Source organism: Bombina bombina, chromosome 12, assembly GCF_027579735.1.
Source record: "Bombina bombina isolate aBomBom1 chromosome 12, aBomBom1.pri, whole genome shotgun sequence".
In the NCBI taxonomy this organism is placed as follows: Eukaryota; Metazoa; Chordata; class Amphibia; order Anura; family Bombinatoridae; genus Bombina; species Bombina bombina.
Window position 1 is genome coordinate 38533479 of NC_069510.1, and position 26820 is coordinate 38560298.

A 26820-nucleotide genomic window follows, 5' to 3' on the forward strand; every position below is an offset into this window, starting at 1 on the left:
GATATAACTCCTCCCCAACAGGAAATGCAAGAGGATTCACCCAGCAGAGCTGCATATAGCTCCTCCCCTCTACGTCAGTCCCAGTCATTCTCTTGCACCCAACGACTAGATAGGATGTGTGAGAGGACTATGGTGATTATACTTAGTTTTTATGACTTCAATCAAAAGTTTGTTATTTTAAAATAGCACCGGAGCGTGTTATTACTTCTCTGGCAGAGTTTGAGGAAGAATCTGACAGAGATTTTTTACTATGATTTTAACCGGAGTCGTTAAGATCATATTGCTGTTCTCGACCATCTGAGGGAGGTAAAGGCTTCAGATCAGGGGACAGCGGGCAGATGAATCTGCATTGAGGTATGTGGCAGTTTTTATTTTCTGAATGGAATTGATGAGAAAAGCCTGCCATACCGTTAAAATGACATGTATGTATACACTTCAGTATTCTGGGGATGGTATTTCACCGGAACTACTGTGTTAAAGGTCACTAATCCTTTTAATAACTATTCTCATGTTAAACGTTTTTGCTGGAATGTAGAATCGTTTACATTGCTGAGGTACTGTGTGAATAAATATTTGGGCATTATTTTCCACTTGGCAGTTTTTTGCTTTATTTGTGACAGTTTCGTTTCTCTTCACTGCTGTGTGGGAGAGGGAGGGGCCGTTTTTGGCGCTCTTTGCTACGCATCAAAAAATTCCAGTCAGCTACTTTTATATTTCCTGCATGATCCGGTTCATCTCTGACAGATCTCAGGGGTCTTCAAACTTCTTTAAAGGGAGGTAAATTCTCTCAGCAGAGCTGTGAGAATTCTTATAGTGACTGTGTATAAAAAACGTTGTTTTGTTTTCTTATGTACAAATTTAATTAGTGTTGTTTTTTACTAATGGGAACAAACCTTTGCTAAAAGTTGTGTTGTTTTAAAGTTTGATGCAATAACTGTTTTTCAGTTCATTATTTCAACTGTCATTTAATCGTTAGTACCTCTTTGAGGCACAGTGCGTTTTTTTTTGCTAAAAAAGATTATAACCAAGTTGTAAGTTTTTTTGCTAGTGTGTTAAACATGTCTGACTCAGAGGAAGATATCTGTGTCATTTGTTCCAATGCCAAGGTGGAGCCCAATAGAAATTTATGTACTAACTGTATTGATGCTACTTTAAATAAAAGTCAATCTGTACAATGTGAACAAATTTCACCAAACAGCGAGGGGAGAGTTATGCCGACTAACTCGCCTCACGCGACAGTACCTGCATCTCCCGCCCGGGAGGTGTGTGATATTTTGGCGCCTAGTACATCTGGGCGGCCATTACAGATAACATTACAAGATATGGCTACTGTTATGACTGAAGTTTTGTCTAAATTACCTGAACTAAGAGGCAAGCGTGATCACTCTGGGGTGAGAACAGAGTGCGCTGACAATGCTAGGGCCATGTCTGATACTGCGTCACAGCTCGCAGAGCATGAGGACGGAGAGCTTCATTCTGTGGGTGACGGTTCTGATCCAAACAGATTGGACTCAGATATTTCAAATTTTAAATTTAAATTGGAGAACCTCCGTGTACTACTAGGGGAGGTCTTAGCAGCTCTCAACGATTGTAACACTGTTGCAATACCAGAGAAACTGTGTAGGTTGGATAAATACTTTGCGGTACCGGCGAGTACTGACGTTTTTCCTATACCTAAGAGACTAACTGAAATTGTTACTAAGGAGTGGGATAGACCCGGTGTACCGTTCTCACCCCCTCCAATATTTAGAAAGATGTTTCCAATAGACGCCACCACTCGGGACTTATGGCAAACGGTCCCCAAGGTGGAGGGAGCAGTTTCTACTTTAGCTAAGCGTACCACTATCCCGGTGGAGGATAGCTGTGCTTTCTCAGATCCAATGGATAAAAAATTAGAGGGTTACCTTAAGAAAATGTTTGTTCAACAAGGTTTTATATTACAACCCCTTGCATGTATCGCGCCGATTACGGCTGCGGCAGCATTTTGGATTGAGTCGCTTGAAGAGAACCTTAGTTCCTCTACGCTAGACGACATTACGGACAGGCTTAGAGTCCTTAAACTAGCTAATTCTTTCATTTCGGAGGCCGTAGTACATTTAACCAAACTTACGGCTAAGAACTCAGGATTCGCCATACAGGCACGCAGGGCACTGTGGCTAAAATCCTGGTCAGCTGATGTTACTTCTAAGTCCAAATTACTTAATATACCTTTCAAGGGGCAGTCTTTATTCGGGCCCGGTTTGAAAGAAATTATCGCTGACATTACGGGAGGTAAGGGCCACGCCCTACCTCAAGACAAGGCCAAAGCTAAGGCTAGACAGTCTAATTTTCGTCCCTTTCGGAATTTCAAAACAGGAGCAGCATCAACCTCCACTGCACCAAAACAGGAAGGAGCTGTTGCTCGTTACAGGCAAGGCTGGAAGCCTAACCAGTCCTGGAACAAAAGCAAGCAGGCCAGGAAACCTGCTGCTGCCCCAAAGACAGCATGAACCGAGAGCCCCCGATCCGGGACCGGATCTAGTAGGGGGCAGACTCTCTCTCTTCGCCCAGGCCTGGGCAAGAGATGTTCAGGATCCCTGGGCACTAGAGATCATATCTCAGGGATACCTTCTAGACTTCAAATTATCTCCCCCAAGAGGGAGATTTCATCTGTCAAGGTTGTCAACAAACCAGATAAAGAAAGAAGCGTTTCTACGCTGCGTACAAGATCTGTTAACAATGGGAGTGATCCATCCGGTTCCGTGGTCGGAACAAGGACAAGGGTTCTACTCAAACCTGTTTGTGGTTCCCAAAAAAGAGGGAACTTTCAGGCCAATCTTAGATTTAAAGACTCTAAACAAATTCCTAAGAGTTCCATCGTTCAAAATGGAAACTATTCGGACAATCTTACCCATGATCCAAGAGGGTCAGTACATGACCACAGTGGATTTAAAGGATGCTTACCTTCACATACCGATCCACAAAGATCATCACCGGTATCTAAGGTTTGCCTTCTTAGACAGGCACTACCAGTTTGTAGCTCTTCCATTCGGATTGGCTACGGCTCCAAGAATCTTCACAAAGGTTCTGGGTGCCCTTCTAGCGGTACTAAGACCGCGAGGGATTTCGGTAGCTCCGTACCTAGACGACATTCTAATACAAGCTTCAAGCTTTCAAACTGCCAAGTCTCATACAGAGTTAGTTCTGGCATTTCTAAGGTCGCATGGATGGAAAGTGAACGAAAAGAAGAGTTCTCTCTTTCCTCTCACAAGAGTTCCATTCTTGGGGACTCTTATAGATTCTGTAGAAATGAAGATTTACCTGACAGAAGACAGGTTATCAAAACTTCAAAATGCATGCCGCGTCCTTCATTCCATTCAACACCCGTCAGTAGCTCAATGCATGGAGGTGATCGGCTTAATGGTAGCGGCAATGGACATAGTACCTTTTGCACGCCTACACCTCAGACCGCTGCAATTATGCATGCTAAGTCAGTGGAATGGGGATTACTCAGATTTGTCCCCTACTCTGAATCTGAATCAAGAGACCAGAAATTCTCTTCTATGGTGGCTTCATCGGCCACACCTGTCCAGGGGAATGCCATTCAGCAGGCCAGACTGGACAATTGTAACAACAGACGCCAGCCTACTAGGTTGGGGCGCTGTCTGGAATTCTCTGAAGGCTCAGGGACTATGGAATCAGGAGGAGAGTCTCCTCCCAATAAACATTCTGGAATTGAGAGCAGTTCTCAATGCCCTTCTGGCTTGGCCCCAGTTAATAACTCGGGGGTTCATCAGGTTTCAGTCGGACAACATCACGACTGTAGCTTACATCAACCATCAGGGAGGGACAAGAAGCTCCCTAGCAATGATGGAAGTATCAAAGATAATTCGCTGGGCAGAGTCTCACTCTTGCCACCTGTCAGCAATCCACATCCCGGGAGTGGAGAACTGGGAGGCGGATTTCTTGAGTCGCCAGACTCTTCATCCGGGGGAGTGGGAACTTCATCCGGAGGTCTTTGCCCAAATACTTCGACGTTGGGGCAAACCAGAGATAGATCTCATGGCGTCTCGCCAGAACGCCAAACTTCCTCGCTACGGGTCCAGATCCAGGGATCCGGGAGCGGTTCTGATAGATGCTTTGGCAGCACCTTGGAACTTCAGGATGGCTTATGTGTTTCCACCCTTCCCGCTGCTTCCTCGATTGATTGCCAAAATCAAACAGGAGAGAGCATCAGTAATTCTAATAGCACCTGCTTGGCCACGCAGGACTTGGTATGCAGATCTAGTGGACATGTCATCCTGTCCGCCTTGGTCTCTACCTCTAAGACAGGACCTTCTGATACAGGGTCCATTCAAACATCAAAATCTAACTTCTCTGAAGCTGACTGCTTGGAAATTGAACGCTTGATTTTATCAAAACGTGGTTTTTCTGAGTCGGTTATTGATACCCTGATTCAGGCTAGGAAGCCTGTTACCAGAAGGATTTACCATAAAATATGGCGGAAATACCTATACTGGTGCGAATCCAAAGGTTACTCCTGGAGTAAGGTTAGGATCGCTAGGATATTGTCTTTTCTACAAGAAGGTTTAGAAAAGGGTTTATCAGCTAGTTCATTAAAGGGACAGATTTCAGCTCTGTCCATCTTGTTACACAGACGGCTGTCAGAAAATCCAGACGTCCAGTCCTTTTGTCAGGCTTTAGCTAGGATCAAGCCTGTGTTTAAAGCTGTTGCTCCACCATGGAGTTTAAACTTAGTTCTTAACGTTTTACAGGGTGTTCCGTTTGAACCCCTTCATTCCATTGATATAAAAATGTTATCTTGGAAAGTTCTGTTTTTAATGGCTATTTCCTCGGCTCGAAGAGTCTCTGAGTTATCAGCCTTACATTGTGATTCCCCTTATCTGATTTTTCACTCAGACAAGGTAGTTCTGCGTACTAAACCTGGGTTCTTACCTAAGGTAGTCACTAACAGGAACATCAATCAAGAGATTGTTGTCCCATCCTTGTGTCCAAATCCTTCTTCAAAGAAGGAACGTCTTTTACACAATCTGGATGTAGTTCGTGCCCTCAAGTTCTACTTGCAGGCAACTAAAGATTTTCGCCAAACTTCTTCCTTGTTTGTCGTTTACTCTGGACAGAGGAGAGGTCAAAAAGCTTCTGCTACCTCTCTCTCTTTTTGGCTTCGTAGCATAATACGTTTAGCCTATGAGACTGCTGGACAGCAGCCTCCTGAAAGAGTTACAGCTCACTCCACTAGAGCTGTGGCTTCCACTTGGGCCTTTAAAAATGAGGCCTCTGTTGAACAGATTTGCAAGGCTGCAACTTGGTCTTCGCTTCATACTTTTTCCAAATTTTACAAATTTGACACTTTTGCTTCTTCGGAGGCTATTTTTGGGAGAAAGGTTCTTCAGGCAGTGGTTCCTTCTGTATAATGAGCCTGCCTATCCCTCCCGTCATCCGTGTACTTTTGCTTTGGTATTGGTATCCCAGAAGTAATGATGACCCGTGGACTGATCACACATAACAGAAGAAAACATAATTTATGCTTACCTGATAAATTCCTTTCTTCTGTTGTGTGATCAGTCCACGGCCCGCCCTGTTTTAAGGCAGGTAAATATCTTTTAAATTATACTCCAGTCACCACTTCACCCTTGGTTACTCCTTTCTCGTTGATTCTTGGTCGAATGACTGGGACTGACGTAGAGGGGAGGAGCTATATGCAGCTCTGCTGGGTGAATCCTCTTGCATTTCCTGTTGGGGAGGAGTTATATCCCAGAAGTAATGATGACCCGTGGACTGATCACACAACAGAAGAAAGGAATTTATCAGGTAAGCATAAATTATGTTTTTTTTCTAATTAAAATGCATATTCCTCTCTTACAATTTAATTGCAACCATGTACATTTAATTTTGATCATTCTATCCCTTTAATCAGCCTTAGATACAGTGAGATAATGAAATTGTTTTGTCGTCTTCAAGGGTCAGAAAAGTCTGTTATGCACATGAAAGCTTACTGATTGCATCAAGTGCCCTGTTTTAGCTGTAACAATGATAAAAAATATAGCAGACCTCCTAACTGTCACTATTTTAGTGGGACAATCCATAATTCTGAGCTCTGTCCCGTTGTCCCTCTGTGACAGCCAAATGTCCCTATTTATTTCCCTGGGCCTTGCCCACATACCCTAGACACACCCACAACCCTGCCTACTATCCACCCACAATCCCCTCCCTAAATGGCCTTGTCCACAAAACGGTGACAACCCCCCCTCAACCTCCTGAGTCCCTAATACCTTGCCACAAGTGATAGAAGGTATGGTGTGGTGTAGGTTGATGGTTGACCACCCTCTGTGCTTCCTGCTAAGCTCTTAAAGGAACATGGGACTGAGAAAATCTTTTATACTAAAGAGGACAATATGTTAATGTAACTTGTTAGCTAGGTCACTTCTGGTTACATCTTGTGTACTGACACAAATAGTATTATCAATACAAAGGTATCTAGAGATTGCCAGTCGTTCATTGTGGAAAAAACCCCCAAATTATATATTTTAGATACCTGTATCTGTTTACAGACGAAGGTAACAAACAAACATTTTTTCCATATCTCTTGAAGTCATTTGAAACCATAAACAATTGGCCCCTTTAATTAAAAAAAAGAGACAATAATGATTTAGCCATGTCCTTGTCAGCTTATTTGTATGTTAGCCAATACGTTTGTAAGCTTTGTTTCTGTTCTTAGCTGGTCCTAACCCTATTTAAAAAAAAGAAACCGTTATTGTGCTGCTGCTGGCTTGTAGCAGTAGCACTAACTGTCACAGATACCAGACTGCCAAGGCTAACCCCACCCCCCTACTACCTGGCTCTCCACTTATCACACCAGTTTTGGCCCTTTTATGGCTCACAGGATCTCCTAGACACTTGCTATCTATTGTTTTACTGTTTGTACTTTATCAGGAAAAAGCTGATCCCTGACCGCATAAACCCTTCTCGGCTGGCTGGGCTCCTGGAACTGCAGGCTGGCCGGCCGCGAACTGATCCCTGACCGCATAAACCCTTCTCGGCTGGCCAGGCTCCTGGAACTACCGTTCGGCTGCAAGCTGATCCCTGACCGCATAAACCCTTCTCGGCTGGCCAGGTTCCTGGAACGACCGGCCGCACCGGATATCTGCTAACTTTTAACACAGGTTGCTGCAGCGGCCCCTTGCCCCAGAGCTCCGCTCTTTTGGGGATTGGTAGCCCCTAGGGAGGACCAGAGGTGGGGTGATTGCCGGAAGGGAGTTCCCTTGGGAACCGGGGGTTCTGGACACCCCCACCTCCATATCTTTCCCAGGCTGTAACGCCCATCCAGACAGGTCGGCGACTCCATAGGAGCCACAGTCCCATAGAGTTCCCCGCAGTACCCAGGGTGATCCTGGGGGAGCGGCGGCACTTCCAGGGAGTCATTGGAAAGCTCTGGGTTACAAGATGCGGCATAATTCGTTACTGGTGACTGAGAGCTTTCCAATGACACCCTGGAAATGCCCCGCTCCTCCGGGATCACCCCCGGTACTGTGGGGACTCTATGGGACTGTGGCTCCTATGAAGGCGGCGACCTGTCTGGAGGGGCGGGAGATCTAGGTGTCAGATAAGACCCTTTTGTGTATATATAAGCAGAGTGTGTTTTACAATAAAGCAGTTCTTGTTTCACCTGAATACTGGTCTTGTCTGGTTATTTGGGTGGGCTCTGGCTATAATATAATAAACAAGGGAGCGGAGGTAGCCAATCTCCCTCCCCAGCGACAGAGCTCCTTCCAGGGAGAGGAGACAGCCGGTCTCCCTCCACAGCAGCAGATCAGCTTCCAGGGAGAGGAGGTAGCTGACCTCGCTCCCCAGTGACAAAGCCATCCCCAGGGAGCAGAGGTAGCCAACCTCCCTCTCTCCCCAGCGGCAGATCAGTTTCCAGGGAGAGGAGGTAGCCCACCTCTCTCCCCAGCAGCTTGGCGTGATCCAGGGAAAAGAGGTCAGCATCCTCACCCCATGGCGGCAGTGGCCAACCACCAAAGTGGAAGGGAGTTTGGGGCTGGACCATCCAGCTTACTTTAAAGCCATACTTGTGTTACTTTCGGGGAGAGGAAAGCAGGCCAGCCTACTCCCCACCGACTATGGACCCTGGAACTTAAAAGAATCCTGTCTTTTGGGAGGTAGGTGCCCCGGGAATGTGTGGAGGGCTTTTGCCCTGGAGTCTGGGTTGCCTGTTTCCCAGAGACTCTGGGAGGTGGAGGACCCTGGTGCAGAATTAGGGTTCCTCTGGCTGTGGAAGCGACCAAGGGTGCCCCTTACATCACCACAACGGAAGGGCCAGAGCTGAGCCCTGAGAAGGAGATTGATCACTGCCCTCCACCACCACCACTGAATTATACTGGAGGAGCGGTGGATACTGTAGGGCCAGAGTTTGTCCCTGTGGTCCTGGAGGAGACTGAGGTGGTCCCCTGTGTCAACTCAGCGGAGGAGCTGGCAGCAGGGCAGAACGCCGCTGGCATCTGCCCACCCCTAGTATGCATCCCAGAGCCAGGGAGGGACAGCCCTGGAATAGTAGCTGGGGTCCATCTAGCAGTGGAGCTGGCAACTGGGCAGGTGGGTGCTAATCACTGCCCTTTCCCCGTCTAGGAGGATTTTCCAGTTGGGGGGGACTGAGACTACAGACCCCACCTGTGAACCCCAGGGCAGTCTGCTCCGGTCCCCAACCTTGGGCTGCATCCCCAGGTACCCTGCCTTCCCTCCAGTGGCAGAAGCCTTTCATGGGAGAGTCTGGAGGCCCCACTGCTACTGTGACTTGTGGGAGGGCAAATGTTCTGGAGCCGGCATTGGAAACCTGTTTTGGGACTTGGCATTATGTGAATATCCCTGCACCCCAGGGATATCGGACATCCCCAAGCCGACCCCTTGGGGTCTAGCTGCGTCTGCCGGACTAGAAGGGGGGAGCACTGTCACGGATACCAGACTGCCAATTCTACCCCCACCCCCCCCTACTACCTGGCTCTCCACTTATCACACCAGTTTTGGCCCTTTCATGGCTCACAGGATCTCCCAAACTCTTGCCATCTATTGTTTTACTATTTGTACTTTATCAGGAAAGAGCTGATCCCTGACCGCATAAACTCTTCTCTCGGCTGGCTGGGCTCCTAGAACTGCCGTCCGGCCGCAAGCTGATCCCTGACCGCATAAACCCTTCTCGGCTGGCCAGGCTCCTGGAACGGCCGGCTGCAACGCACTGGATATCTGCTAGCTTTTAAACCAGGTTGCTCCAGCGTCCCCTTGCCCAGAGCTCTGCTCTTTTGGGGATTGGTAGCCCCTAGGGAGGACCAGAGGTGGGGTGATTGCCGGAAGGGAATTTCCTTGGAAACCAGGGGTTTTGGACACCCCAACCTCCATATCTTTACCAGGCTGGCACCCTGGAAGTGCCGCTGCTTGCCCAGGATCACCCCGAAACCGCGACCTAGGTACTGTGGGGACTCTATGGAACTGTGGCTCTGGACTGTCTGGAGGGGCGGGAATGGCAGGAGATTTAGGTGCCAGATAAGAAGCTTTTGTGTGTATATAAGCAGAATGTGTTTCACCTGAATACTGGTCTTGTCTGGTTATTTGGGTGGGCTCTGGCTATAATCACTTCTCTCCACTCTATAGCTACACATTCCAGCTATACAGCTGCAGGCTCCCGGGAGGAAGCAGGACTCTTTGGCGGAGCTACCCAGTCAGGGTAGCCGGTATCCGTCACATTAACTACTATGTTTATTTCAGATTAAGCTGCTGTCCGACTACGCTCTCTAATGCCCTTAAAGGGCCATTATACACTCATTTTTTCTTTGCATAAATGTTTTGTAGATGATCTATTTATAAAGCCCATAAAGTTTTTTGGTTTTTTTAAATGTATAGTTTTGCTTATTTTTAAATAACATTGTTCTGATTTTCAGACTCCTTACCAAGCCCCAAAGTTTTATTTGAATACCGTCAGCTACCTACTCCAGCTTGCTCCTGTTTGTGTAAAGGGTCTTTTCATATGCAAAAGAAGGGGGAGGGGGGGAGTGTCTTATTTGCCACTTGCAGTGGCCTTTTCAACAGAGCTAAACTGAAAGCTTCTAAGTAAGTTTTTAAACCATTTTATACTGGATTTTTATATCAGTATCTGTGCATCTTATTCTTTATAGTAGTGTCTATTACATGCAGTTATATGAAAATGAGTGTATACTGTCCCTTTAATAGGTTTTCCATAGGAAACAGTGGACAAACGTATTTTTATGAAGAAATTAATTCCAAATGACCTCTTTAACGAATATTGAAGGGAATAAAAAAAAATATTATTTCTAACAATCTATTCATCTGAAACATTTTTATGTTGTGCACCTGTCTAATATCTTCACTCCTTCTGTGCATATGTACTTATACAACTTGTACTATGAGGGCATTAATCTTACCTAGTGAGTAGGCATTGTTATATGATACATTAAAGGGACACTCAAGTCAAAATAAACTGTTATGATTCAAGATAGAGCAGCAGTTTTAAGATGCTTTCCAATTTACTTCCATTATCAAATGTTGCAGTCTTTTCATATTCACACTTTCTGGGAAAAACATAATTTATGTAAGAGCTTACCTGATAAATTCATTTCTTTCATATTGGCAAGAGTCCATGAGCTAGTGACATATGGGATATACAATCCTACCAGGAGGGGCAAAGTTTCCCAAACCTCAAAATGCCTATAAATACACCCCTCACCACACCCACAATTCAGTTTAACGAATAGCCAAGCAGTGGGGTGATAAGAAAGGAGTAGAAAGCATCAACAAAGGAAATTTGGAAATAATTGTGCTTTATACAAAAAATCATAACCACCATAAAAATGGTGGGCCTCATGGACTCTTGCCAATATGAAATAAATTAATGTATCAGGTAAGTTCTTACATAAATTATGTTTTCTTTCATGTAATTGGCAAGAGTGCATGAGCTAGTGACGTATGGGATATCAATACCCAAGATGTGGATCTTCCACTCAAGAGTCACTAGAGAGGGAGGGAATAAAAATAAAAACAGCCATATTCCACTGAAAAAATTAATCAACAACCCAAAAAAAAGTTTATTTTTATTTTTGAAAGAAAAAAACTTAAATCAAAAGCAGAAGAATCAAACTGAAACAGCTGCCTGAAAAACTTTTCTACCAAAAACTGCTTTCGAAGAAGCAAATACATCAAAACGGTAGAATTTAGTAAATGTATGCAAAGAGGACCAAGTTGCCGATTTGCAAATCTGAACAACTGAAGCTTCATTCTTAAAAGCCCACGAAGTGGAGACCGATCTAGTAGAATGAGCTGTAATTCTCTGAGGCGGGGCCTGACCCAACTCCAAATAAGTTTGAGGAATCAAAAGTTTCAACCAAGAAGCCAAGGAAACAGCAGAAGCCTTCTGACCTTTCCTAGGACCAGAAAATAAAACAAATAGGCTGGAAGTCTTCCTGAAATCTTTAGTAGCTTCCACATAATATTTCAAAGCTCTTACCACATCCAAAGAATGTAAGGATCTCTCCAAAGAATTCTTAGGATTAGGACATAAGGAAGAGATAACAATTTCTCTACTAATGTTGTTAGAATTCACAACCTTAGGTAAAAATTGAAAAGAAGTCCACAAAACTGCCTTATCCTGATGAAAAATCAGAAAAGGAGACTCACAAGAAAGAGCAGATAACTCAGAAACTCTTCTAGCTGAAGAGATGGCCAAAAGAAACAACACTTTCCAAGAAAGTAGTTTAATGTCTAAATAATGCATAGGTTCAAATGGAGGAGCCTGTAAAGCCTTCAGAACCAAATTAAGACTCCAAGGAGCAGAAATTGACTTAATGACAAGCTTAATACGAATTAAAGCCTGTACAAAACAGTGTATATCAGGAAGTATAGCAATCTTTCTGTGAAATAAAACAGAAAGAGCGGAGATTTATCCTTTCAAGGAACTTGCAGACAAACCCTTATCCAAACCATCCTGAAGAAACTGTAAAATTCTAGGAATTCTAAAAGAATGCCAGGAGAATTTATGAGAAGAACACCATGAAATGTAAGTCTTCCAAACTCTATAATAAATCTTTCTAGAGACAGATCTACAAGCTTGTAACATAGTATTAATCACTGAGTCAGAGAAACCTCTATGACTTAGAACTAAGCGTTCAATTTCCATACCTTCAAATTTAATGATTTGAGATCCTGATGGAAAAACGGACCTTGAGATAGTAGGTCCGGCTGTAACGGAAGTGGCCAAGGCCGGCAACTGGACATCCGAACCAGATCCGCATACCAAAACCTGTGTGGCCATGCTGGAGCCACCAGCAACACAAAAGACTGTTCCATGATGATCTTGGAGATCACTCTTGGAAGGAGAACTAGAGGCGAGAAGATGTAAGCAGAATGATAACACCAAGGAAGCGTCAGCGCATCCACTGCTTCCGCCTGAACATCCCTGGGCCTGGACAGGTATCTGGGAAGTTTCTTGTTTAGATGAGAGGCCATGAGATATATCTCTGGAAGCCCCCACATCTGAACAATCTGAGAAAACACATCTGGATGGAAAGACCACTCCCCTGGATGTAAAGTCTGACGGCTGAGATAATCCGCCTCCCAATTGTCTACACCTGGGATATGCACTGCAGAGATTAGACAGGAGCTGGATTCCGCCCAAGCAAGTATCCGAGATACTTCTTTCATAGCTTGGGGACTGTGAGTCCCACCCTGATGATTGACATAAGGCACAGTTGTGATATTGTCTGTCTGAAAACAAATGAACGGTTCTCTCTTTAGCAGAGGCCAGAACTGAAGAGCCCTGAGAATTGCACGGAGTTCTAAAATATTTATTGGTAATCTCGCCTCTTGAGACTTCCAAACCCCTTGTGCTGTCAGAGATCCCCAAACAGCTCCCCAACCTGAAAGACTCACATCTGTTGTGATCACAGTCCAGGTTGGCCGAACAAAAGAAGCCTCTTGAACCAAACGATGGTGATCTATCCACCATGTCAGAGAGTGTCGTACATTGGGATTCAAGGATATTAAATGTGATATCTTTGTATAATCCCTGCACCATTGATTCAGTATACAAAGCTGTAGAGGTCTCATGTGAAAACGAGCAAAGGGGATCGCGTCCGATGCTGCAGTCATGAGACCTAAAATTTCCATGCACATAGCCACTGAAGGGAATGACTGAGACTGAAGGTGCCGGCATGCTGCGACCAATTTTAAATGTCTCTTGTCTGTTAGAGACAGAGTCATGGACACTGAATCTATCTGGAAGCCTAAAAAGGTGACCCTTGTCTGAGGAATCAAGAAACTTTTTGGTAAATTGATCCTGTAACCATGTTTCCGAATAAACAACACTAGTTGATTTGTGTGAGATTCTGCAGTACGTAAAGACTGAGCCAGTACCAAGATATCGTCCAAATAAGGAAACACCGCAATACCCTGTTCTCTGAATACAGATAGTAGGGCACTCAGGACCTTTGAAAAGATTCTTGGAGCTGTTGCTAGGCCAAATGGAAGAGCAACAAATTGGTAATGCTTGTCTAGAAAAGAGAATCTCAGAAACTGATAGTGTTCTGGATGAATCGGAATATGAAGGTATGCATCCTGCAAGTCTATTGTGGACATATAATGTCCTCGCTGAACAAAAGGCAGAATAGTCCTTATAGTCACCATCTTGAAAGTTGGTACTCTTACATAACGATTCAAAATTTTTAGATCCAGAACTGGTCTGAATAAATTTTCTTTCTTTGATACAATGAATAGGTTTGAATAAAACCCCAGACCTTGTTCCGGAGGAGGAACTGGCATAATTACCCCTGAAAACTCCAGGTCTGAAACACACTTCAGAAAAGCCTGAGCTTTTACTGGATTTACAGGGATGCGTGAGAGAAAAAATCTTCTCACAGGAGGTCTTACTCTGAATCCTATTCGATACCCTTGAGAGACAATGCTCTGAATCCAATGATTTTGGACAGATTTTATCCAAAAATCCTTGAAAAACCTTAATCTGCCCCCTACCAGATGAGCTGGAATGAGGGCCGCACCTTCATGCGGACTTAGGGGCTGACTTTGGTTTCCTAAATGGCTTGGATTTATTCCAATTTAAGGAAGGCTTCCAATTGGAAGCAGATTCCTTGGGGGGAGGATTGAGTTTTTGTTCCTTATTCTGACGAAAGGAACGAAAACGGTTAGAAGCCTTAGATTTACCCTTAGGTTTCTTATCCTGAGGCAAAAAACCTCCTTTTCCCCCAGTGATAGTTGAAATAATAGAATCCAACTGAGAACCAAATAAATTATTACCTTGGAAAGAAAGAGATAGTAATCTAGATTTAGATGTCATATCAGCATTCCAAGACTTAAGCTCTTCTAGCTAATACAGCTAAAGACATGGATCTAACATCAATTTTGATAATATCAAAAATGGCATCACAAATAAAATGATTAGCATGTTGCAGTAAGCGAACAACACTAGATATGTCAGAATCCAATTCATGTTGCGCTAAATTTTCCAACCAGAAAGTTGATGCAGCCGCAACATCAGCCAAAGAAATAGCAGAAGATGACCTGAATATAAATAGGCCTTCCTTAGATAAGATTCAAGCTTCCTATCTAAAGGATCCTTAAAGGAAGTGCTATCTTCCATAGGGATAGTGGTACGTTTAGCAAGAGTAGAAATAGCCCCATCAACTTTGGGGATTTTTTCCCAAAACTCTATAGATTTTGCTGGTAAAGGATACCATTTTTTTAAACCTTGAAGAAGGAATAAAATAAGTACCTGGCTTATTCCATTCCCTAGAAATCATATCAGAAATAGCCTCAGGAATGGGAAAAACCCCTGGAGAAACCACAGGAGGTTTAAAAACAGCATTTAAACGTTTATTAGACTGAACGTCAATAGGACTGGTTACCTCAATATCCAAAGTAATTAACACTTCTTTTAATAAAGAACGCATATACTCAATTTTAAATTAATAAGTAGATTTGTCAGTGTCAATGTCTGAGGAAGGATCTTCTGTCTCAGATAGATCCTCATCAGAAGAGGATAAATTATTATGTTGTTGGTCATTTGAAATTTCATCAGCTAAATGAGAAGTTTTAAAAGACCTTTTACGTTTATTAGAAGGTGGAAATGCAGACAAAGACTTCATAATAGAATCAGAAACAAATTCCTTAAAATTTACAGGTATATCATGCACATTAGAAGTTGAAGGAACTGCAACTGGCAATGTACTATTACTGATGGAAACACTATCTGCATGTAAAAGTTTATCATGACAACTATTACAAATGACATTCGGTGGAATAATTTCTACAATTTTACAACAAATGCACTTAGCTTTGGTAGAACCGATGTCAGGCAGCAATGTTCCAGCAGAAACTTCTGAGGCAGGATCAGATTGGGACATCTTGCACAATGTAAGAGAAAAAACAACATATAAAGCAAAATTATCTATTTCCTTATATAACAGTTTCAGGAATGGGAAAAAATGCAATAGCATAGGCCTTTGATAGCAAAAAGCAAGAGGCAAACATACAAGGGGTATTGAAATAATGAAAAAATTTGGCGCCAAGTATGACGCACAACGTAACGTAAACTCTTTTTTGGTGCCAAAAATAACCGGAAATGACACACTTGTGTCACTAATGACGCCGCCGTGTGAAAGGTCTCGGCGTCACGTATGACGCCAGAAAAGACGAAGTTGCGTCATAAACGTATCTTTTCGCGCCAAAAATTTCTCGCGCCAAGAATGACTCAATAAAGTTTAGCAGTTGACGCACCCGCAGGCCTAATACCCGCAATTGTAAGAAGTAGTCAATTAAAAAAGACTAAACCCCAGGTAAGAAATACATTTCTTAAAAATGATGTTTACATTCCCCAAATATGAAACTGACAGTCTGCAGAAGGAAATACATGAACCTGACTCATGGCAAATATAAGTACAATACATATATTTAGAACTTTATATAAATGCATAAAGTGCCAAACCATAGCTGAGGTGTCTTAAGAAATAAAAAACATACTTACCAAAAGACACCCATCCACATATAGCAGATAGCCAAACCAGTACTAAAACAGTTATTAGTAGAGGTAATGGTAAATTGAGAGTATATCGTCGATCTGAAAAAGGAGGTAGGAGATGAATCTCTACGACCGATAACAGAGAACCTATGAAATAGACCCCCGTTAGGGAAATCATCGAATTCAGTAAGTGATACTCCCTTCAGCTCCCTCTGACATTCACTGTACTCTGAGAGGAATCGGGCTTCAACAATGCTGAGAAGCGCATATCAACGTAGAAATTTTAGCACAAACTTACTTCACCACCTCCATAGGAGGCAAAGTTTGTAAAACTGAATTGTGGGTGTGGTGAGGAGTGTATTTATAGGCATTTTGAGGTTTGGGAAACTTTGCCCCTCCTGGTAGGATTGTATATCCCATATGTCACTAGCTCATGGGCTCTTGCCAATTACATGAAAGAAAAGATCCTACTGAGCATGTGCAAGAGCTCACAGGGTATACGTATACTAGTATGTGATTGGCTGATGTCTGTCACATGATACAGGGGCTAGCAAATGGGAGAAAAAAAAATCTACTGCTTATTTGTAATTCAGAGTAAGTGTTAAATATTTGTCTTTTTATTATGCACTTTTAGTGATTTTTTAACTCTTCATGTAAGCATTTTGCAGAACAGTTCCATATGTGTAAAACAGTCCATGACAGCAACCATGCTCAGGTTGTAAATGATTTATAGTAAAATATTTTATTATTAGACATAAAAGTAAATAATATGCTAGGGCTGTATTGCAATACATGTGGCAGTATAAAGTCTGTTAAAAAAATAAATCAGCACTTATATAATCCTTCCGGGTGCTGAACTCAGATTGTTCTTGGCTGTATTACCTTGACTGACAGACAAGCGAGTGCGCAGTGCATACGCACCAATCATACAGTGGTCGTGTACACAAACATTCAACTTAAAAAAGCTAAATTGTTTTGTTTTTTTATTTTTTTTTTATTTTATAAAGTGTTTTATAATTTTAAACATTATGACCCTTTAAACCGAAAACAAAATTTGGATCAAAGTGATAAAAACGTTTTAATCTGTGTGAAAATCTTGTAACAGGATAAGCATATATATGCATTTAGACACGCAAGATCATTTAATAACTTGAATAACAAGATATTCCAGCTCTTCAGTTGCTTAAGAAACGTGAGTGTGTTTTGAAACACACTGTTTCATATGTAACAAAAAATGTAATGATTTACTTTAGTTTCCAATAAACTCCATTTGAAACTTATGTTAAAGGGACAGTATACACCAATTTTCATTTAACTGCATGTAATAGACTACAGGTGGCCCTCATTTTACAACGGTTCAATTTACACCTTTTACTCAAACAGGGGCAAGCTGGAGTAGGTATACATCAGTATTCTTTTAAAATTTTGGGGCTTGGTTAGAAGTCTGAATGAAAATCAGCACAATGTTATTTAAAAATAAGCAAAACTATACATTTAACAAAAAAAAAAAAGCTGTATAAGCTATATAAATGGATTGTCTACGAAACATTTATGCAAAGAAAAATCTAGTGTATAATGTCCCTTTGATTCTATTAAGTGACTTGCACAATCTCCTGTGTGTGCAATACTGATTTACTGTAGATTTAAGAGCCATGGCTTTTCTGGGAAACTGTATATGCTTGTATTGCAAAAATAAAAAACAATGACCTTGAACCTGTTTTTTTTCCTTAGATTTGCAGTATTAACCAGCAAAATGCATTTCAACATTTATATCACATTATATTATTGCTAAAGGGACATTGCAGTAAACAGATTGCTTAATCTAATTAATTAGGGCAGGTCATTTTAGCACTACTGATCCTGCAAGTCTCTATGCCCCTGCACATGGGTTAAGCATCATGCATTTGTAGGTCGATAGATATATGTACACACACACAAAATGATATTTTAAAAAAATGTTGGTATGACGTAACAAAGAAAATTATATCAACTCGTACGTTTCGCTTTAAAGGGATACTAAACCTAATTTTATTTCTTTCATGATTCGGATAGTACATGCAATTTTAAGCAACTTTATTATCAATTTTTCTTCATTCTCTTGCTATCTTTATTTAAAAAGCAGGAATGTAAAGGTTAGGAGCCGGACCATTTTCTTCTTAAATGGAAAGAGTCCACAGCTGCATTCATTACTTTTGGGAAATAAGAACCTGGCCACCAGGAGGAGGCAAAAACACCCCAGCCAAAGGCTTGAATACTCCTCCGACTCCCCTCATCCCCAGTCATTCTTTGCCTTTCGTCCCAGGAGGTTGGCAGAGAAGTGTCAGAATTTAAATTTGTCTCTTATGGAGGGTAGTTCTCTTCGACATGGGACAGGAGTTTTAAGTAATCCTGTCAGTCTCTCAGTGAGGGCTTGGATGAAAGTTAGAGTCCGGAGATACAGGAAGAGTTTTTATGCAAAACCATCCCGACTCATGATAACAGCTCCTCAAGCAATCAGCGTTGTCGAACTTCGCTCCGCTGCCTGCTTTCTTCTCATGACGGAGGCAATGCTACTATCCGTCACACTTGAAGGGCCGTGTTCCTGTTCCACGGCGTAGATTCCGGTAAGATCGTTTCATTTTCTTCGTGAATGTACTGTACTACAGATGTTTTCCCGAGAGGCTACCACCTTGCGGGACTAACTTAACATAAGGGTCTCAGTGAGTCTCCTTTTAGTATCTTGGAATCAAGAGTTAATATCTCCTGAGGGGGGTTATTGAACAGGGGGGTTTATAATCATGTTTGTTATGTGATTCAATCTGCTTATGTGTAGTGTTAAAGGGCTCATGGCTTGGAACATAAAGGTCTTTGGCAGTGATGCAACCTTATGGTTGGGTGCACTTTTTTTGGACTATACGGTTCACCTTCTGGCCAGGCGTGATTACATTCCGTTCTCCATTTCCGCATACCTGACCGTGTGGCGACGGAGAAATTCTAGCAGCCATTGTGGGTGTCAGGTACCGTTTTTGTTTTGTACTATAGTCCTTATTGGCATATTTTCTATCCAGTTATAGAGGATTCTGATGCTGAGACTGTTCAAATTTCAGACTCAGTTATGGACGATTCTGATACTGAGACTGTTCTAATTTCAGATTCAGATTCTTCTTCCGGGGGAAGAATCCGGATTGGCCTCGTTGACACATGTCAATCAGTTATGTTCGGTGTGCTGTATTAGAGTGCCTTGTTCCTCGGGCTCTGGGAATCAAGGGTCAGTTGAGCCATTTGCCTCTGGGGGTCCTGTCCTCCAAGAGGCAAGTTCCCTACCGCTACATTGTTCTAGACATGCGGGTAACGCAGCTTATGATTATTCCTCCACGCAGGGCGGCTTGTTCCCCCCGGAGGTTGCAGCACGTTTTCGCTTTTACATATTCTTGGTGATTATTCGTCTGCAGAGCCCAGACGTTTATGCACAATTTTGCTCATGCACTATTGTCTCAGGTCTACCGCCTTGGGGAGGGCCTGTACTATTCCCCATGGGTGTAACTGTCCCTGAGTGTTATACCTTTCGTTACAGAGTTGCGCGCCTTTGCGTCTTACTCAGACATGTTTTTCAATTACTAAATAATCCTATCCTTATCGGATATGGGAATTTTCAGTCTGCTTCGAATGATGCATTTCATTAGACATGTGGGGATGATGTAATCTCCTGACTGGTTTTTTTTTTTTTTTTAGATCCTTCCCAGTTTTTGGAAGATTAGGGCTCCGTTTGGCTGGTCCTGCGGTAGGCCTGTTTTCTTATTGGGCGTTAACCTACAGGTTACCTTGTATTTTCTTTTTATCCGACTAGGATGTCTTTTTTATTTTGTTTAGTTTCCTTCGGAATCTTAAACTGGGATTGATACTCTCTGTTACTTCTACGGAAGTGTTTTTGGGAACATGTTAGTCCTATGTTTGTCTGTTTTCCTTCTTCCCCTCTGAGGGAGGATTCATGCAGCTTGACTGTTAGGACCCGGGTGGCAGGCTGGTCTTGTTGGGTTCGGTTCTGTCTTGTGGCTGTTCAGACAAGTGGCACCGTCTGATTGGCTGGTCCGGTCGAGGCCCGGAGTGCTCATGTTAACTTTTGTTTTACATTCAACTACGCATTCTAGAGAACATGTGGGTCCGCGAGGCAGGAAAGATTGTCTCAGTCCTTATAGCCTTCACTTTGGATGACTGGGTCAGTGGATTTTCCACTGCGTCACTTTCTCTTGCGTCTGGTATTGCCGGACTATAGAGTTTTCTCCCCCACGTGGTGGAGAGTTGGAGGGCTTAGCGCCTTCTTACCACCGGGCGAGCGGTTTGGCCTTTTTCTTTTGAGGCTCTGGGATGTCCTTTTTGGACTTGGTCTTCTGAAGCTAGTAGTTTGAAGGGTAGTTTAGCTGCCTTGCAGTGGATGGTTTTCAAAATGTAACTGACTTTTGCACATAGACTGTGTACTGTCTTGCTGTTTTTCTGAGACCTTTTTGGTCTTCCTTCTCCAGGTTAGGTCTCCTTTTAGGGGCCTGGGAGATGTTTGTTCCCTGTTTGGGACACTGGGTGTGGTCTCCTTGGGGGTTCCTCCTGCTGCTGGGGATGGTTCGCGCTCCTTTCTCCCTGTGATCATCTGCTTGTTCGGAGGTGATGTGGAGACCAGCCTTTGCTTGAGTTTTTTTTTACCTCAAGGTATCCCCTTGCCTTATTGTCCTGAGGCTGTTCGAGAGTCTAGGGGCTCTAGTGTCATTGTACGACTTTTCCCGCCTTAGCTCCTTTGGAGAGTGGGACTTCGGCAAGGGGTAGTCTCTTCCTTAGGTCTGGACTTGCGAGTTTTTTTCGTTGTCCGGGTGGATATTGCATTATTATCCCCTGTGGTCTGGATTGTTATATCAGACGGGGTGTTTAGTTTTCGGGTATTGTTGGTTAAACAATTGGGGGCCCAGACCTGTTTCTCTCTGGGGCTTCCGGTTGCTGAGTTTCACTTGGGGACCCTGTTGTGGGTTGTTACCGGACTTTTAGGCTCCAGGGCTGGTCTGGGGTTCCCCAGTTCCTGGGAACTTGAGCTATGTCCTTTTACTCAGATTACTTGACCTGGTCTTGGTTGGCCAGGTTTTCTGAGTGCCGTTGCTCATTGGGCTTGTTTTGCACCTTAGGCTTCCCTTGGTCAGCTTTCTGTAGTATCCATTGTTTTCACTGCTCTGCAGGTGAATGGACTTGCAGTGTCACTGCTTCTACTATTGCACATTGGTTGTGTGTTAGCAAGCTAGTTTTAGAGGAATCCCTTACTCCAGGGCTTCTGCGTTGGCGATTGTTCTCTTCTTTAGCCTGTGGCTTCGTGGCTTGTGGTAGGTGCTACCCTTTAGCCTTTTCCCCTTTCTAATTTATGTTTTTAGGTTCAGCACCATGGAAAGTGCTTGCTTATTGGTGGCTACATTTAGCCACCAATAAGCAAGCGTAACCCATGTTCTGAACCAAAAATGGGCTGGCACCTATGCTTTACATTCCTGCTTTTTAAATAAAGATACTCAAGAAAACAAAGAAAAATTGATAATAGGAGTCAATTGTAAAGTTGCTTAAAAATTGCCTGCTTTATCTGAATCATTAAAGAAAAATTTGGGTTTAGTATCCCTTTAAGCATTGATATGTGAATAGGATTGTTACGTTCCCTGAAACATTACCAATAAAGTTTAGCTATACAAATGAAGTAAGTATAGGCAGGACTCTAGCCCTTGCATCGCCAGACTTCATCAGAGCACCCTTATAGTTGTCAATTGTTTTATTAAATGTATTTTGATGCTGCTTATTTTTCCGGTTTCTTATTGAGACAATCTTCTCTCTTACAGTTCTGGCCCACAGAAATGTAATGCCTGTGTTCAGGAGGATCTGTACGAAGAGGGGGTCTCTATTTTAGAAAGTAGCTCTGTAAGTTTCTCTCTTCATAATGTCCTTGTATGATAATTGTATTGAAATAGGCAGTGATACCATGTGCACTTTGTTGAACCGTGACGAAATTGATTAGATTTGTTTAAAGGGACAGTCTACACCAGAATGTTTATTGTTTGTAAAGATGGATAATCCCTTTATTACCCATTCCCTAGTTTTGTATAACCAACACAGTTATATAAATACACTTTTTACCTCTGTGATTATCTTGTATCTAAGCCTCTGCAAACTGCCCCCTTATTTCAGTTCTTTTGACTGACATCCATTTTAGCCAATCAGAGCTTGCTTACCTGAACTCCACGTGCGTGAGCACAGTTTTATCTATATGATAAACGTGAACTAACACACTCTAGTGGTGAAAAACTGTCAAAATGCCCTGAGAGAAGAGGCGGCCTTCAAGGGCTTAGAAATTAGCATATGAACCTCCTAGGTTTATCTTTCAACTAAGAATACCAAGAGAACAAAGCACAATTGGTGATAAAAGTAAATTGGAAAATTGTTTAAAATTACTTTCTCTATCTGAATCATGAAAGTTTATTTTTGGCTAGACTGTCCCTTTAAAGATCAGTTTATTCTGGTTACTGCATGTGTCCTGTTTCTGTTTATAGTTCAGCTCTATGTAAGTAATATTTAACAATATATTTATATATGTATAGAACAGGGGTGTCAAACTCATTTGAGTCCCGGCCATTTTCCATACAAGTACAACTCACGTGAGCCGCACATTACCTACATATCTCGTCATTGCTAAACAAAGCAATGGCATTTGCTATAACGGTATACATTTCAAAATATTGTGCTCTGTAACTCCTAATTAACGTACTCTGGCTTGATGAAACGCACTCTAACACACACGCTCCATCGGGTTGCTCTCCCACAGAGTCCGTGCTATTTTGTTCTATAGCAGCCATGTTCCGGGCGCACTCACAGTTTAGCATACGCATGCGCATAGTATAACATTTCCTCTGCATTATAAATAGTGGATCACAATGCTGTCAGCATAGCGACCCACTTGTTATATAGTTATAGACATATACCTTTTGTATATAATATAAAATAAATACATATACAATATATATTTATCAAATATAAAGTATGTGATTTTAGTTAAAGAGAAAATTATGGAAAGGAATGGACAGAAATGATGCGTGAGAGCTTTTAACGCATGCGCATCCCTAACAGTAAGCACACTCGCTCTTAAAGTAATAAGCATATTGTAATTATTATTTTTCATGGAGGTGGAGTGGGCCGCACGCCGCCAGATTGACACTAGTTATTGTATTTGTAAAATATCTGCATACAAAATAAATGTTATATACAAAGTCATTTTATTAGCAAAATGAATAATGTAATGTAAATATTTTGCTAATAACAAAGACCAATTTCTTCTCCAGAAAAGACAATGAGGCCGAATTATCAAATGTCTGTCGGACCTGCTCTGACACTGCGGATCAGGTCCGACAGACATCGCTGAATGCGGAGAGCAATACGCTCTCCGTATTCACCATTGCAGCAGAAGCTCACAAGAGCTGCTGGTGCAACGCCGCCCCCTGCAGACTTGCAGCCAATTGGCCGCCAGCAGGGAGGTGTCAATCAACCCGATCGTACTCGATCGGGTTGAATTGTGGCGATTCCTGTCCGGAGCAGCGGTCTTTAGAAGACTCACCAGAAACACGGGCCCTCAAGCTCCTTTCGGTGCTTGATAAATAAGCCTCAATAGCTTTAGTTGGTGCATGAACCTTATTTAAGTCACCTTTCAAATGAAACTAAAAATGTAATTCCCTGTAAATAATTAAATAAAAAATGAAATATCATTGCAAGGTACATTTATGATTTTGTTGTGATATATATTGCATTTGCTGTAATAATTGTTTGTCCCACGCTTTTACTGAAAGTTACATTTAAATTCTGTCACTTAAAGGGACAGTACAGTTAAAATTAAACTTTCATAATTTAGATATAGTATGTCATTTTAAACAACTTTCCAATTTATTTCTATTATCAAATTAGCTTTGTTCACTTGGTATCCTTTGCTAAAAGATAAACCTAGGTAGGATTATAAGGGCTCAGGAATGTGCACTTCTCTTTAGAACTCTATGGCAGCAGTGTTTTGCAAAATATTTTGTAGCACTGTTATGCATTGTTGCAAACACTAATGGCATTGACACGGGCACGCTCCTGAGCCTACCTAGATTAACTCTTTAACAAAGGATACCAGAATAACAAAGCAAATTTGATAAAATAAAGAAATTGGAAAGTTATTTCAATTTGCATAATCTGTTCAGATCATGAAAGTTTATTTTGACTTTAATGTCCCTTTAAAGTGACAGTATAGTCAACATTAAACTTTCAGAACTCTTATAGTGCATGCAATTTTAAACACTTTTCCAAATTATTTCTATTATCTAATTATCTTTGGTTTCTCAGTATCCTTTGTTGAAAAACATAGCTAGGTAGGGTCAGGTGCAGCAGTGCACTACTGGGATCTAACTGCTGATTGGTGGCTGTATATATATATGCCTCGTCATTTGATAACCTGTGTTCAGCTAGCTCCCAGTACTGAACTGGTGCTCCTTAAATAAAGGATACCAAGAAAACAAAGCACATGTGATAATACAAATACATTGGGAAGTTGTTTACAGTTGTGTGCAAAATCACAAAATAAATATTTTTGGATTCCTGTCACTATAATTTTGTTACAAAATGCTGCAGATTGGCCGAACTAGCTACATACTAAACATTAATTGCTTAGAACTTATTACAAACCCATTTCTAACTAGCTAATTAGCCTCAGTCAAGGTAAGATCAGAAAAACATACTTAGTACAAGGTACACAGGTTAGCAAATCATTAATAAAGTGATAATTGTCATGCTTTTAAAACATGTATTTTGTATGCAGATCTTTTGCAATTCCTTACTTAAAGGGATACTAAACCCAAAATTTTTCTTTCATGATTCAGAATGAGAATACAAATTTAAACAACAATCCAATTTACTTCTATTATTTATTTTGCTTCATTTTGTAGATATCCTTAGTTGAAGAAAAAGCAATGCACATGGATGAGCCAATCACATGAGGCTTCTAAGTGCATCAACCAATCAGCAGCTGCTGAGACTATCTAGATATGCTTTTCAGCAAAGAATAACAAGAGAATAAAACAAACTAGATAGAAGTAAATTAGAACGTTGTTTAAAATGGCATGCTCTTTCTATATCGTGAAAGAAAAAAAAATGGGTTTAATGTCCCTTTAAGGGACATTAAGATTGTAATATAAAATGTTTAATTATATGTGGTAAAACTTTGCAGTATACATTCTTTATTTATTTTGTCCTCCTTTTTCCTATAAATTAACTCTGAAAATTGTTGGCTTTGCTAATTACACTGTGTTTCTATCAACTACTGCAAGCCGCCATGCTGAAACCTAGGTCTTTCCTTTATCTGTCTCTTCTGCAGATGACAATAAAAGTAATAAAAGAGAGTGTGCAATCAAGGCTGTGAATATAGGATTGTAAAGTTAACAGAGAGAGTTTCCACATCGCCTTGTTTGCACAGTCTCTTTTATTACCGGTTTTATATTCGTCTCTAATTGTCTTCAGCAGATAAAGGGAAAACCTGCATGCCAACATTTATTTACTGTTCAAAATCCCTTTAATTGTGCACACACACACTCACACATATACATACACGCACACATATATATATAGATATATACACACACACATATATATATCTCACACACACACACACACACACACATATATATATATATATATATATATATATATATATATATATATATATATTAAAAACACACACACATATGTATGTATGTATATATATATATATATATATATATATATAACAAAATTTATGCTTACCTGATAAATTTCTTTCTCTTACATATATATGTGTGTGTGTAATCAAAATATATATATATATGTGTGTGTGTGTGTGTGTGATATATATATATATATACCAGTGTGTGTGTGTGTATATATATATATATATATATATATATATATACACATATATGTGTGTGTGTGTGATATATATATATATATATATATGTGTGTGTGTGTGTGTGTCTGTGTGTATGTGTGTATATATATATATATATATTTCTCTTGTAAGGTGTATCCAGTCCACGGGTTCATCCATTACTTGTGGGATATTCTCCTTCCCAACAGGAAGTTGCAAGAGGACACCCACAGCAGAGCTGTCTATATAGCTCCTCCCCTAACCCCCACCTCCAGTCATTCGACCGAAGACAAGTAAGAAAAAGGAGAAACTATAGGGTGCAGTGGTGACTGTAGTTTAAAAAATAAAAACACCTGCCTTAAAGTGACAGGGCGTGCCGTGGACTGGATACACCACAAGAGAAAGAAATTTATCAGGTAAGCATAAATTTTGTTTTCTCTTGTAAGGTTTATCCAGTCCACGGGTTCATCCATTACTTGTGGGATACCAATACCAAAGCTTTAGGACACGGATGAAGGGAGGGACAAGGCAGGTAATTAAACAGAAGGCACCACTGCCTGTAAGACCTTTCTCCCAAAAACAGCCCCCGAGGAAGCAAAAGTATCAAATATGTAGAATTTAGAAAAAGTATGAAGCGAAGACCAAGTCGCTGCCTTACAAATCTGTTCAACAGAGGCCTCATGTTTAAAAGCCCATGTGGAAGCTACCGCTCTAGTAGAATGAGCTGTAATTCTTTCAGGAGGCTGCTAGCCAGCAGTCTCATAAGCTAAACGGATTATGCTTCTTAGCGAAAAAGAAAGAGAAGTTGCCGAAGCCTTTTGGCCTCTCCTCTTTCCAGAGTAGACAACAAACAATGCAGATGTTTGACGAAAATCCT

General features: G+C 41.7%; 1 protein-coding gene across 8 annotated transcripts in view; it reads left to right on the forward strand.

Annotated features, from left to right (window-relative positions):
• TRAF2 (TNF receptor associated factor 2) overlaps window positions 1–26820 on the forward strand; it is a 176824-nt gene that overhangs the window by 46139 nt on the left and 103865 nt on the right. For all 8 annotated transcript variants that reach the window (XM_053695783.1, XM_053695780.1, XM_053695781.1 and 5 more), the window contains one exon: window positions 21865–21943. In XM_053695783.1, coding sequence (XP_053551758.1) covers window positions 21865–21943 — 79 coding nt within the window. The remainder of the gene's footprint in view (window positions 1–21864; window positions 21944–26820) is intronic.